At 21.1% G+C, this 13,472-nt stretch overlaps 5 protein-coding genes across 5 annotated transcripts; 2 read left to right on the forward strand and 3 right to left on the reverse strand. All coding sequences in view use genetic code 6, as the record gives it.

The window, feature by feature from the left end:
* Positions 1-2,605: 2,605 nt before the first annotated feature.
* TTHERM_000156768 (transmembrane protein, putative) lies at positions 2,606-3,160 on the reverse strand (the record flags this gene model as incomplete). The annotated part of the gene is made up of 1 exon (XM_012796049.1): positions 2,606-3,160. One exon carries the CDS (start codon positions 3,158-3,160, stop codon positions 2,606-2,608), a length of 555 nt encoding a protein of 184 aa, XP_012651503.1.
* An 882-nt stretch (positions 3,161-4,042) lies between these two features.
* TTHERM_000156769 (hypothetical protein) lies at positions 4,043-4,480 on the forward strand (the record flags this gene model as incomplete). Its single annotated transcript, XM_012796050.1, has 1 exon — positions 4,043-4,480. One exon carries the CDS (start codon positions 4,043-4,045, stop codon positions 4,478-4,480), a length of 438 nt encoding a protein of 145 aa, XP_012651504.1.
* Positions 4,481-5,768: 1,288 nt separating this feature from the next.
* TTHERM_00156770 (transmembrane protein, putative) lies at positions 5,769-6,576 on the reverse strand (the record flags this gene model as incomplete). The annotated part of the gene is made up of 3 exons (XM_001009704.2): positions 5,769-5,891; positions 5,939-6,469; positions 6,568-6,576. 3 exons carry the CDS (start codon positions 6,574-6,576, stop codon positions 5,769-5,771), a joined length of 663 nt encoding a protein of 220 aa, XP_001009704.2.
* Positions 6,577-8,566: 1,990 nt separating this feature from the next.
* Positions 8,567-9,403, reverse strand: TTHERM_00156760 (hypothetical protein; the record flags this gene model as incomplete). The annotated part of the gene is made up of 1 exon (XM_001009703.1): positions 8,567-9,403. One exon carries the CDS (start codon positions 9,401-9,403, stop codon positions 8,567-8,569), a length of 837 nt encoding a protein of 278 aa, XP_001009703.1.
* Positions 9,404-11,376: 1,973 nt separating this feature from the next.
* On the forward strand, positions 11,377-12,435 carry TTHERM_000156719 (glycoside hydrolase family 18 protein; the record flags this gene model as incomplete). Its single annotated transcript, XM_012796051.1, has 1 exon — positions 11,377-12,435. The coding sequence occupies one exon, from the start codon at positions 11,377-11,379 to the stop codon at positions 12,433-12,435; it is 1,059 nt and encodes a 352-aa protein (XP_012651505.1).
* Positions 12,436-13,472: the final 1,037 nt, after the last annotated feature.

Here is a 13,472-nt window from a genome sequence, read left to right on the forward strand (position 1 = left end):
TCTCTTGAAATTAGCAATTAATATACAGTAAAAATTTATTTTATATGTTTTGCGATATTTTTTAATTTATAATGAGTTTAAAACAATATAATTATTTTAATTTAATTTATTTTTTATTTGATTTTTATTCTGATTATGTTATTTTTTTAATTTTATTCAAAGTTGTAAATAACTTCTAAAAAAGTAAAGCTAAATTATTAAATCAAAATAAATTTTTATAATATAAAATCATTTTTTATTTTGAAAGATTGCGTCAAAAATATTTGTTAAAAACTAAGATTATAAAAAGATTGAAATAATATATTCTTTTAAAATATAAGTTAATAATGAAATACACATTCGATATTTAATTGTTAAATATAAATAGATAGATAATTTTTTTTGACTAAGTAATATATACATACTATGAATTAATGTTTTTGTTTAAATAATAAGATTTAAAATCATAATTTAATTTCAATTTTTTAATAATTATGAAAAAGAAATTCTATTTATTTTTATTATTTCAAAATCAAAAGAAAAGAAAATTTATGATATTCATTAACTCTTTTAATTCTTAAAAATAAAAAAAATACATAAAAAATAAAAATTAATTATCATTTTAATATAAATTATGGTTTAAATAAAAATTAAACAAGCTCTAAAACAATATTTTTTATTAATTAAATGGCTTAAATGATAATTAAAATACTACTTTTCTGATTACCTATTAAAATTATTAAACGCATCCTATTATTGAATTAAAGCTTATATTTCATTTATCCATAAATTGTATATATTTTAATTTTTAATTAATTAGTAAAATGGTAGCAAATATAAATAATATTTAGAATTTGATTAAATGTAATGATAATAACTTTAACATGAATATATTATATAAAATACAATGGTTTGTAAGAAATTAAATAAATGATATCAGACCTAATTTATTAGTTATTTATTTATTTATTATTCATCTTCTTAATTTTAATGCAAGAAAATATAAACAAAATATACCTAAAATTAAAATAATTATTCCTGATAATGTATAAATGGCTATAATATATGCTTTAGTTACTTTATATAATTATCCACAATCACTCGAATTAGAATATTAGAGTCCTTAGAAACAATAGTATAAACCAGTTGAAGCCAAAGAAAATAAAAAATAACAAAGTAGAAAAATAAATTGAAATCCTATTCCACAATTTTAGTTTCTCATTTTGAATTAAGAAAGATAATATAAACCTAAAACAAATAATAAACCAGCTCTTGTAAAAGAGAGTAAATAAGTATAAAGAGCCCATTTTAAAAGAGTTTTATTTTCGCAATTATCATAATTTTCTCCATCATTTAATGATTTTTAAAATAGAATACCAAATGATAAGTCTAAACTGATAATAATAGTTAAGAAGATAAAAAGAAAAATATATTTATTAATGGAATCAATAAAAGAATTTTTTTAATTCCTACTTTGTTAATTTTAGTTATTGAGTGAATTTGAAGTATTAAAGTGATAATTTCTTGTAATAAAATTTCTATTTTAAGTTTGAGGAATTTGTTAATTTTAATAAATTTTAGCTTCCTAAATAATTTCTTGTAAATTATTGTCTGTATTTTATTTCTCAATAGAATACACTTTTTTGTTACTTTTCCATTTCATTTAATCAGAAATATCAGCTTAATACTTACTATATTAGTTTAAACCTTAAGAAAATTATGAATTTTTTTCAGCTATAGCTTTGTAATCAGTCTTAATTTCTTCTAATTAAATGTTGCTGTTTTCCTTTTTTTAGCAATCCATGTTTTTATTTATTTATTTATGACTTAGTTGTTTATTTTTTTCTGATTTTTTTTTTTATGATTTATCAAAATTAATATTTGAGAAATTTGTGATACCAAAGTAAATTAAAATATTCTTGAAATATTTTAAAATTCTTAAGACTAAAATTAATAAATAGGATTTATCAATCTATTTTAATGACTTTTCTATATAATATATGATTCTGATTAAGAAATTAACAAATACTTTTCTATGTTTATTTATTTCATAAGAAAATTTCTGTCAATGTTAAATTAAGCAAACTTCAAGCTTTAATATTTTTTAAATAAATTAAAATCAAAGATTCTATTGAATTAAAGCATACCTTAATATGAAAAAAACCAATTAATGAATAAATAAATTCGTTTAAAAACTCTTTCAATAAAAAGCTGAAAAATTATCTTTTAAATGAATTCATCTAATTCAATTTTCTTATTATTTTTAATAAAAGGAAAATCAATTTTTAAAAATCCGAATATTAGAACAACGAACTTCTCTAATTTAAAAGAATTTATTTTATAAATTAGATTTATTAATTAAGTAAACCATTTAAAAATTTAATTTGATTTTAATTAACTTTAATTTGATATTACCTCATTCGATATCAATAAAAAACAAAAATAAAATAAATAGTGAATAAAAAAAGTTCATTTTTAATAAATTAAAAAATAAAAGTTATAAATTATTCTTATATAAATATTTGAACACTTCAAAATGTTTGCTTTTATTAGTAATATATTATTTATGGCGAGGAAGATAATATTATAGTAATTATTACTATATAATAGTAATTTTGTTTTTAGCTCATTTTTTTATATATTAAATAAAAGTTATCAGACCAGCTAATCCAATTAAAATATAGGAAATTATACAATATGCTAAAGTAACTTTATAAAGGATACCACAATCGCTAGAGTTATTTATTTAGAGTCCTATCAAGCAAACAAATTAACCAGTTTCAATTAAAGAAAAAAGAGCTGGAGATATATAGAATATAAATCCAACTAAAATTGTTCCAAAATAGTCCAAATTAAATTTGACTTATAATAAAGCGGATGTGTATAAAATAAAAATTTAACCAAGACTGATAAAAAAGAGTATGCTTGTTGCATGAGCCCATTTTTTAAGACTTTCATTTTCGCAGTAATCGTTTTTATCTCCATCTTTTTGTGTTATATAAAATAGAATACCAAAAGTTAAGCTCACAGATATCGCAATAATTTAAACTAACAACAAGCAAACATAATATCTACATTCAGAAGAGAAATTGCAAGCAAGTTTTGTTTTTTTTTCAGTTAAATGTTCATTTTCATCTAGTTTTTCCTCTAATTCAGAGCTTTCATTTTAAACAGAATTCATCTTTTTACTTGCCTTCTCTTTTTTAATGGCTTTGAAATTTATCAGATCATTAAATATTTTTTTTACAAAATGAAAAATATTTTTGAACAGCATAAGAGGTAAGCTAATTAGAAATTATCTGATAGAATCTACTTAACTTTTATTTAAATAAATACTATTAATTCTTATTAATACTTGTAATTTATCAGATCATTAATTTTTTATATTTTTTTACAAAATGATAAGTGTTTTTGATCAGCATACCAGCAGGTAACCTAATTAGACATTATCTGATAAAAAGTACTTAACTTTCATTTAAAAATAAATACTATTAATTATGATTAATAAAATTATATTAAGATGCAAATTTTTTTTTTCAAAAATTTATTAAATTAATTTATTATTTTTAGTTTAATATATAAAAATAAATATGAAAATAAATTTTTTTAATATAGCCTTTAATTTAATTATTTTTATTTCGAAATATTATTTAAATTATTGCTAATAAATATGGATGATTATTTATTAATTGCAAAGTGCTATTCTAAAGATATTTTTACTTTTTTGTTAACTTTCTAAATAAATCTTGTTTATTTTGTTATTTTAATTTTATTAAAAATAAAAAATAAAAAAATTATTTAATCAAAATAAAAACCAAATTAAAGTTTTTAATTTTATAAAAATAAATCGTTTTTTTAAAACGAGAGAATATCAAAAAATAAACAAATAAAGATAGAATAAACTAAGAATTAAGTAAGTCAAATATTTTTTTTGTAGTAATCTGCCTAAAATTTTTAGTGCCTCAAATAAATAAATCTATCTATTTATTTGCTATGACTAAATAGTTTTCATCAAAATCTAGAACATTTTTGGCATCATTTAACAATCATTGCAATAATACAAATGACAAGAAGTAATCCAACTATTCCTATTTCTATAAAGTTAAGTATGCAATATGCTTAAGTAACTTTATAAAGGGTACCACAATCACTAGAATTGGTTACTTAGAGTCCAATGAAGCAAACAAATAAACCAGTTTAAACAAACGAGCTCAAATATGTTGATAAATAATATATTAATAATAATATACATTAAAGACAGCTTTCATCCCTTAGCTTATCTACAAATATATAGCTTAAATACAAAAGAAAAAGCAAACCTGAAGAAACAAAACAAAGTATACTTGCAGTAAGAGCCCACTTTTTAAGACTGTCATTTTAACAATAATCGCTTTTATCTTCATTGTTTTAAGCTATAAAAAACAGAATACCAAATGTTAAATTCACAGATAGTAACATAATAAATGTTAAAAATATGCAAATAGCCTTATAAAAAGCATGAAATTTATTAGAATCATTTTATATTTCATATTTTTTAAATTAGCCAAGCTGATTTTTTTTGCTCTGATGAGAATCGTCTTTAATATTTTAATTATTTGATGATGGTACCCCATCTAAAGCTATTTGCTCAACCTATATTTCTTCTATCTTAGTGTTTTAATTTTAATTAATTGCATTATCCATCTTTTTAACTATTTATTATCTATTTATTTTTTTCTTAAATTTTTTTTTTAATTAATTTAATTATCTATCATTTTTAGTTTTTTAAGAAATAGGATATATTTATCACCCACATAATATCTTATATTTATTATATTCACAGAAAACTAATTATTATTGAGAAGTTTGTTTATATTAGAGCTTATTTATTTTAATGAGAAAATAAAAGATTAATCAAAAAAATTTAAAGTTAAGAAACCTATTTTATCAGAAATTTTCTTATCATATTTATTATTATTAAGAAATTTATTAGTTTTAATTATTTTAATAAATGCTAAAAGATTTAGCCTAATAAATTTCTCAAAGATTATAATAATTTTATCATTAATAGAATCAGATTTTGTTGTTTTAAAAAATAAATTTGTTAGTTTGATTTCAATTGATATTAGTAGAAATTTAGATAATATAATATTTTATGAATACAGTATGATCTTAAGTAATTAAAAATTTTAAATAAGCTTTAATTATTTCAATATTTGAAACACTTTCTTTTATTTTTCTTATTTAATTTTTAGTATTAGTCAATTTCAAATGTGTCTCTTATATATTTATTAAATATTAAGATTGGCTAGTTTCTTCTGGATAGGATTTTAGAGCTAAAAATTTTAGGTTTATTAGAAGTTTTCACCCTAAAAAAAAATAATTAAAAAATAAAGGACTTTCTAGAAAATAGTTATAGCATATCATTATATTTTGGAAAGGCATTTATATCATTAAAAATAATTTATTTTTAATAAATTGCTCTTTTATGTAAAAAAAATTCTTAATTAATTCTAAATTTGGGTTTTTAAAAGCTAATAAAAACAAACAAACATAATTAATGAGAATAGAATATAAAACAAATAATTAATTTTCATTTTTTATAGAAATTTATAAATTTTGGAATAATTTAAGGCAAGGTGGTTAGAGCTAAAAACAAAACAGTTAAAAGAAATTCTCTAAACCTTATATCAACAATGTTAAGAAACTTGTAGCTGTGTTTTTATTTATCAATTTAAATTGATTAAATAATTTTCATTAGACACTACTCAGTATTTTTAATAATATTTTTTCTCAATAATTACTTTTATTCAATAGCATAAGTTTAACCCAAATAAGAATTCTAAGATTTGATTATATTTTTACTCATCTTTTTTATCTTTTTAATTATGATTGCATATACAGAATCTTAATTTACTTTCATTAAGGAATCTCTTTTAATCAAAAAATAATCTTCATATTAAGTTTTTAAATCTAATACAACGTCTAGCAGTTCGACTGTAGATAACTAAAGGTTATCAAAGCATTCATTAAATTGAGTACCTTTATAGAATCTATATAAGAAAAATATAGAAAGGAAAACAAAGTTAAGTGTGCTCATTATTACAACTGAATCGCTTAGTAAAATAGACTATTTTGGAATTATCCAATAGAATTCATATAAACCTGATGCTGAAATAACAGTCACAAATAAGTATTAAAAAGTTAAGCAGATATATGCAACCTCCAAATCAATCAGCAAACTTTTTTCGTGCTGCAATAATAACTTTCTAGAGTTATCCCAAGCTTCTAAACTGCTTGGGCACAAAATATCTAACTTATTTTTGTATGATTTGTTGTTATAAAAATTTTGCTCATTAAAATTAATATACTCTTTGAGTTATTCAAAGGATTTTATTTTTCTTATTAGATCAAAATTTCCTAGAGTTCTACACAGAAGATACGTAATGTAAAGGTAAGTGAAAATAGAAATACTTAGATCTATTATGTCTCTTGTACGTATTTCCATCAGCTAGTGAATGTATAAATAATAGAAAACTAGAAGAAGTTTTAAAATAACAACACAACTAAGTAGGAAGAATTTTTAAAATTCTATTTAAATTTATTCACCAAACCCATTTAAAAGTTTATTTATTGGAATAAACTGAGAACTATCAAAGAGTCTAAAATAAGATGATGGTGTTGGCAAATAATGAGTTTAAGGAATTTAACTCAATTCTTAGTAATCTAAAAAATATCCAATGATTTATTTTTCTTTTTCAATTACCTAAACTAATGTAGCCTAGCATTTAGGTAAATATTATCCTGGATTGCAAATCATAGTTAAAGGAGAGTGATTCTACTCAATATTTACTTTTAAAAATAAAATAACTAAAAAGCAAGTGAATATGAAAAAGACAGTGTCCTACAAAATTTACTCGACAGCAAATATCTGAAAATCTCTGAAAAAGAAGAAATTAATAATATTATAATTTATAGAAATTGTGCTAATTAAGATCCATAGAATATTCAAAAAGTCCTGTAAGCTTAAGCAATTTATTACGAATGTTATTAAGATAATCAAACAAAGAAGAGGTAGTGTTAGTAAAGTTAGAGCAAGCTAAACAAAAGAAATAATTAAATTTATCACATAATTCAAATACTTTAACTTATCTCCTTCATCTTAGCTAGCTTCTTAAAATTATTTGTTTTGAATATACTAAAATGTATTAAAAACTAACTACTTCTTATAATCAAGCTCATTTGAGGAATATTAGACATTTTGCTAAGGTAATTTTTCACTTAAATCGCTAGAAAGGTAAAATTATTCTGTTAAATAATTAATTTCTTTATTGTTTTATGATTGAGTTGAAGAATAATTATCACTTTTCATATTAAATTACAAATTTAATTTTTATTTTATCTATTAGTTTTTTTTATAAAAAAATATTGTTTTTTAATTTCAACATTTAAATAATAAATAATTGAGTTGTATGAAATATTTTGTTGTCAAAAATTAAATAAAAAATTTATAATCACTTAAATCCAAATTAATCAGTTCTAATTTTGGAATCGATGCTTGATTACTTTAAAACAAAGATAATTTAATTAATGCAAAATTTAAGCACTTAATGAAAGAAATGAGAAATTCTAATAAATAAAAATTTATTGTTTATAATCCTTAAAATAATTTCAAAGATGTAACAATCAGCAAACCTACTTTATTCTTTTTGATCATTTCAGGGTATATGAAAATATTTGAATATTCAAAAAAATACTTGTAGCATTATTATCATCTAAAGTGCATACTTACACTAAAATATTACTAAGAGATATTTTAGCATTGATGTCACATTTCTAGTTAAAAATATATTTTTTATTAAATTAAAAAGAAATAAATAATTTAACTAAATTCAATTTATTATTTTTCATTAAAAAATTACTATTAAAATTTATTTAAAAAATATATTTTTGTACCTTTAGTAATGTTATTTAGCATATGAAAATATATTCAATTCAATAGTGAGAAATTTAAATATACAACTTATATTTATGCAAGGATATAAATTTTAAAATAGTTTTCTATGTTTATTAATAAAATGTTTTGAAAAATGTTTTACCTATGGAGAATAATAATAAAATAATAGAAAAATACCTACCTCTTTGGTTTCCAACATTTGCGGTAAACAATATATTTTTACTAGAATATTTGGATTTAATATTTTTATATTTATTTGCTCATTTAATTATTTGATTTTTATGTTTAAATTGATAAATTCATTAAAAAATAAAAATTTGTTTAATAAAAGCAATATTTAATCTATTTTTAATATTTAAAAGGCTTATAAAAAAGCTAATTTATTTTGCATAGAGCTTACAAGTAAATAAAATAACAATTTGGATATTTAAATAAACTAAAATATAAATGTGATTTATTAAATTAATCAATTAGAGTTTTATTGGTGATTAATCAGTCTAAAAGATTATTCAATTACTAATACTTGCGTAATATGATTGAAAGATAGTAAATTAAAATTTGGATATTTATTGTAAGATTATGCATAATTTTTTAATTAAAAGCTAAAAATAATTTAAAAAATAATTAAATGAGTGTAGGTGATTTTTTAGTTCAAAGGTGTTAGTCATTTGAAAATGGGAATAAGAGAAGAACAGCAATTATATATGCATTAATAAGCTAGTTCTTCTTTATCACAATGTATACTTGTGTTGGTATTTTAAGAACTTCCTATTCTATGTACCAAGTCATTCTTGGGAGATGCGTAATTGGCTACTTAATTACATTAAGCTAATGCAAATCATTCGATATTAAAATATTTTACACCAATAAGACAGTGTTTAGACTGCTTATAATATCTGGAATTTTAGTTGCTATAAAAACAGTTTGCTTGTTTTTGAGTTATAAGTATCTTAATATTTCTGATGGTTTTATTATTTCTAACACAAATCCTATTTGGACTACATTTCTTGCAAGCTATTTTCTACAAGAGAAAATTACTCTCAGAAAGCTTGTGTCTTCTTTTGTTAGCTTTTTAGGCATCATTTTAGTGGTTAGACCTTCCTTTCTTTTTGAGCCTACTGATATAAAATCTTTAAACCTTCCAAGTAATTTAGAAAGAAATTAGTCACTAGGATGCGCTCTAGGTTTAGTTGGTAGTGTATTGATTTCATTCATCACAGTAATTATGAGAAAGCTTTAAGATTAGTATAAATGCCCTTCTGCAGCCTAATTAATTTATAGTTTTTATGCTACAGTAGTTGTTGCATCTCTTTGTCTAGTGCAGTCTCCTACTTAATTTGTTCCTAGCTTTGATTACTTTTTTTATACTTTTATTATATCTGTTTGTGGGTATCTAGCTGAATTTTTCTTTTCACGTTCATTTGCCTTTGAAGAAGCCTCAATCATTTCTCCTCTTTAATACACTGAAATAGTTCTATCTTTCGGCATAGATGTCTTCGTATTCAATGAAAAAATATTCCTAACTAGCATACTAGGATCAATACTTGTAGTTGTTGGTAGCTTAGCCACAATTTTCTAGTGAAATGCTTTCTTGATTCTTTCTTACTTATTTATAAGAATCCATAATACCTACCTACCTATATACCTTTCATTCAATTTTAATTTGCTGCAAATTATAATCTACCAAAGCCTTAAATGAAATCAAGTGTAATTTTAAACATAAATTTGATAAAATATAATTAATAAGTTTATTATTTAATCATTTAAATATTTTAAATAATCAAATGAAATTATCTAAATAATAAAATAGATTATCACAATCAATAAATGTATAAATTAAAAAATAGCTCCTATGTATTTATTTATATATATTTCATTTAAGTTGTAAAAATGATAACAAATTTAAAATGTAAATTAATCACTTTAATTCAAAGAATATAACCGTGTTTAGTTCTATAAGAAAAAACTAATTAGTTATATTATTTTAAAATTATTAAATAAATGTTTATTCTTACTCTCGATATTTAATTAATTTTAAATATGCTTGAATTAATTTAGCAATAAAATTAGATGTCCTTTAAATGATCAAAGTGTATTTAAATTAAATAATTATAAATACCTCAAAGTGCTATAATATTATTTTGTAGTGGTTTATTTATATGCTTAAGAAATGGAAATTATAAATAATATTGATTTATTTTTATTTAAAATAAGATGATTTATAACTATTTTAATAAGATAAATTATTAATAAATTTATTTAAAGTATGATGAGATAATTATATTAATTATTAATCAATTTTATTCGTATGGAAAAAAGCACTGAAGAAACTAGAAGTCTAAATCAAGATAATTTAACATGCTATTAAAATTTAAATTTATTTGTTAAAAAATTAAGTAGAATAAGCAAAGATAACAAACAAATTAAACTAATTTATTAATGGATATTAGATAGAGTATATAATATATGTTTTAAGTATTAAATTTAATATATTTAAGAAAGATTTGCTTAATAAATAAAATATAAAAACTTACACAAAATTATATTAATTTTTATTTAAAAGATCATATTTATTTTTAGCTTTTATTAAATGAGGTTATTACCAAATCATAAGATTGATTAACCATGATAAAAATTATTTTAAATTTTATAATAATTAATAGTAGTTAGGAAAATACGAGTTTTATTGATGGTATCCTCCTCAAACTTAATAATTGCTTATTTATTTTATTCATGTTTTTTGAATAAGAATATTTCTAAAATATTAACTAAAAACTGCAAATAAAATAAATTGATTTTTTAATAATTTTGTTTTAGAATTTTTTTGCAAGTTTTTGGAATAAAATATAGATTAATGTTAAAAATATTTAAATTGACATTTTTATTAACAAAAGAATTTTTATTCATATTTTATAAATTAAACTAATTGCAAAATTATTTTATTAAAAAAACAATTTCATTTTAATTGATTTTTATGATTTTAAACAATTTATAATACATATTTTTGCCTTTTTTTAATTCATAAGCTGGCAATAATTTATATAATTTGGGTTTATTTTGTTATAATTGGCGAGACTAATCTTAATTAGAGATAAAAATGCAAAGTATGATAGCTTGAGTTTTTAGAAATTGAAATTTATCTCTGAATGTAATTACAAAGATAATAATTTAAATAATTGATTATAATATTTTTAAAATAGTGTAATCTAGTTTGTTAGTTTATTTACATATAATTTTTCAATCATCATACCTGCTTTTTTTGAGTAAGGAATCAATATTAAATGGAGGAATAAACTTCTTTACAATGAGAATTAGGTTTATCATAAATGCAAAATTTTTATCAAGTAAATAGAAATTTATATAAATGGGTTTATATGCAAGAAAATTGGACAAATATTTGCGAATAATTCTGAAAAATCAAAAAAAAATTAATTAATATCTTTTCTTGATAGATTTATTAAATGCTTTCTAAAACTGCAATCTTCTTGGCTATAGGAGTCACTCTTCTAGTAGGGGTCAGTTTATTTGCTGGTCAATCTGTTTTAGAATCTCAAAGATTTTAAAAGAAACACAATGATCATCACCGCCATCATCATAAATCACACCACACTCATCAAGGTGAAGACTATTTGAAATACAGAATGAAATCAACTGGTATTCCAACTACACTTTTTGGACCTTATGTATTCATCTATGATGGTATTTATGAACAAAACCCCAACCCATTATAAGCTGGTATACCTAAATGGGTTCGCAACAATGGATCAAATATTGCAATTCTCTCCTTCTTAGATCCTGTAGAACTAGAAAAATCCGATGTACCTCCTTAAAGATTCCTTGATTCACTCGCTGAGGCTAAAGATTCTTCAATTTTAAACATTATGTTCTCAATTGGTGGTTGGGATTTCTAGAACCGTTTCGTCCAAACAAACCCATAAACTGTAGCAAAAAATGCAGCTTCAATTGCTAAAAAGTATAATGTTGGTATTGAACTTGATTGCGAATCAGATGGTGCTATGAGTTGGATGAACTAATTCATTTCTGCATATCGTGCCATTATACCTAACGACGGAGTTAACTGGTATTCTGTTTTGACTATGGACACTGGCGCCTCTCCAGGAGCTTTCCCAAATGTTGAATAAGTTGCCTTGAACAACTTAAATAACTTAAATTGGGTTAATGTTATGGTTAACGCATCAGACGATCCAAGCGATAACAACATGTACTGGTCTTAACACAAATTCCCTGGTAACTAAATGACTGTAGCTCGTAATCTAGTTAACGTTTGTGATAGCGCAAGTGCTATGGCCCCAACTCTTTAATTCAAGAAAGATGGTTAACCCATAAAGGGTATTCTTTTCTGGGCTGCTCTTTCTGACGAAACTTGCGATGCAGCTGCTCCTCAAGCTAGAAACTGTGGAACAACATGCACTGATTGCACTGGAGGTGTAGGAGGTCCTGGAAACTGGTCTTGCCCTGCAGTAACTTCAGCTTGCTAAGCATACGGAGTTTGCAAATGAGAAGTAAAGAGCGAAATTGACTCTCTTAATAATTATATTAACAAATTGTAATAAATTTTTTGTATGGTAATAGATCATTCAAGTTAAGTATTAACTTTTATATAAATTTAAAAAATCTTCAATCAAAAAATGTAAATTAAAAAATTGTGGATTTCTCAAATTATATTGTTTTTAATTGTTTAAACTCAAGATATATTTGTTATTATAAAGAAGCATATTTATGATTCCAGCAAGAATTTTAACAACTGTTGATTAAATACAAAACAAGTATTTAAAATAATGAAATATCAAAAAGTTTATATGTTATTCTTTAAATTCAAGATGCATTTGCAAGTACAATTATTTCTATTTTGAAATATTAGCTAAAAATCTCTTTTCATTTATAAAAAAATCACATTTTGATTAAAAAAATAAATTGCTTTTATTGATTGCTTAAGCTTATATTCAATTTAAAAATTTTACTTTTTAAATAACTACTTCAGTTTTTTAAAAAAATATTTAATTTTATTTTCATTTATTTTTTAAAAAAGTGTAAAAATACAACAAATATTTGAATAAATATCATTTTTTTAAATAAAATGGAGTAAAAACGATAAGAGTAAAAAACTAATTCGATTGTTTACATTATTAAATTTACTTTCTTTTAAAATTTGTATGGAGATTTTTTTTTGTTTTGATTTTGCTTTGATCGAGTTTATTTTGAAAAAAAATTTAATGTCTTTTATTGAGAATGGAAATAAATTCTATTTTTACATAATTAATTCATTTTTAAATGTTTTTTAAAAAAAATTTTATTCTTTCTTTCAATTTTAAATATAAATATAAAAAATGGCATCAAAATAATAGCAAATGGAGGCATGCTTTATCATTACATTTTAATTTATATTTATTTTGTTTTGTTTTTAATTTATGTTTTTATTTTATTCATTAATTGTATTATTTAAATTATTTATTTAGTTAATTTGTTTAATTATTTTCTTCTTATTTCTTTCTTTAATTTTTTTATTTTTATGGGTTTTTAGTTTATTTATTTTCTT

The sequence above is a fragment of the Tetrahymena thermophila genome (genome assembly GCF_000189635.1).
Source record: "Tetrahymena thermophila SB210 genomic scaffold scf_8254776, whole genome shotgun sequence".
Lineage (NCBI taxonomy): Eukaryota > Ciliophora > Oligohymenophorea > Hymenostomatida > Tetrahymenidae > Tetrahymena > Tetrahymena thermophila.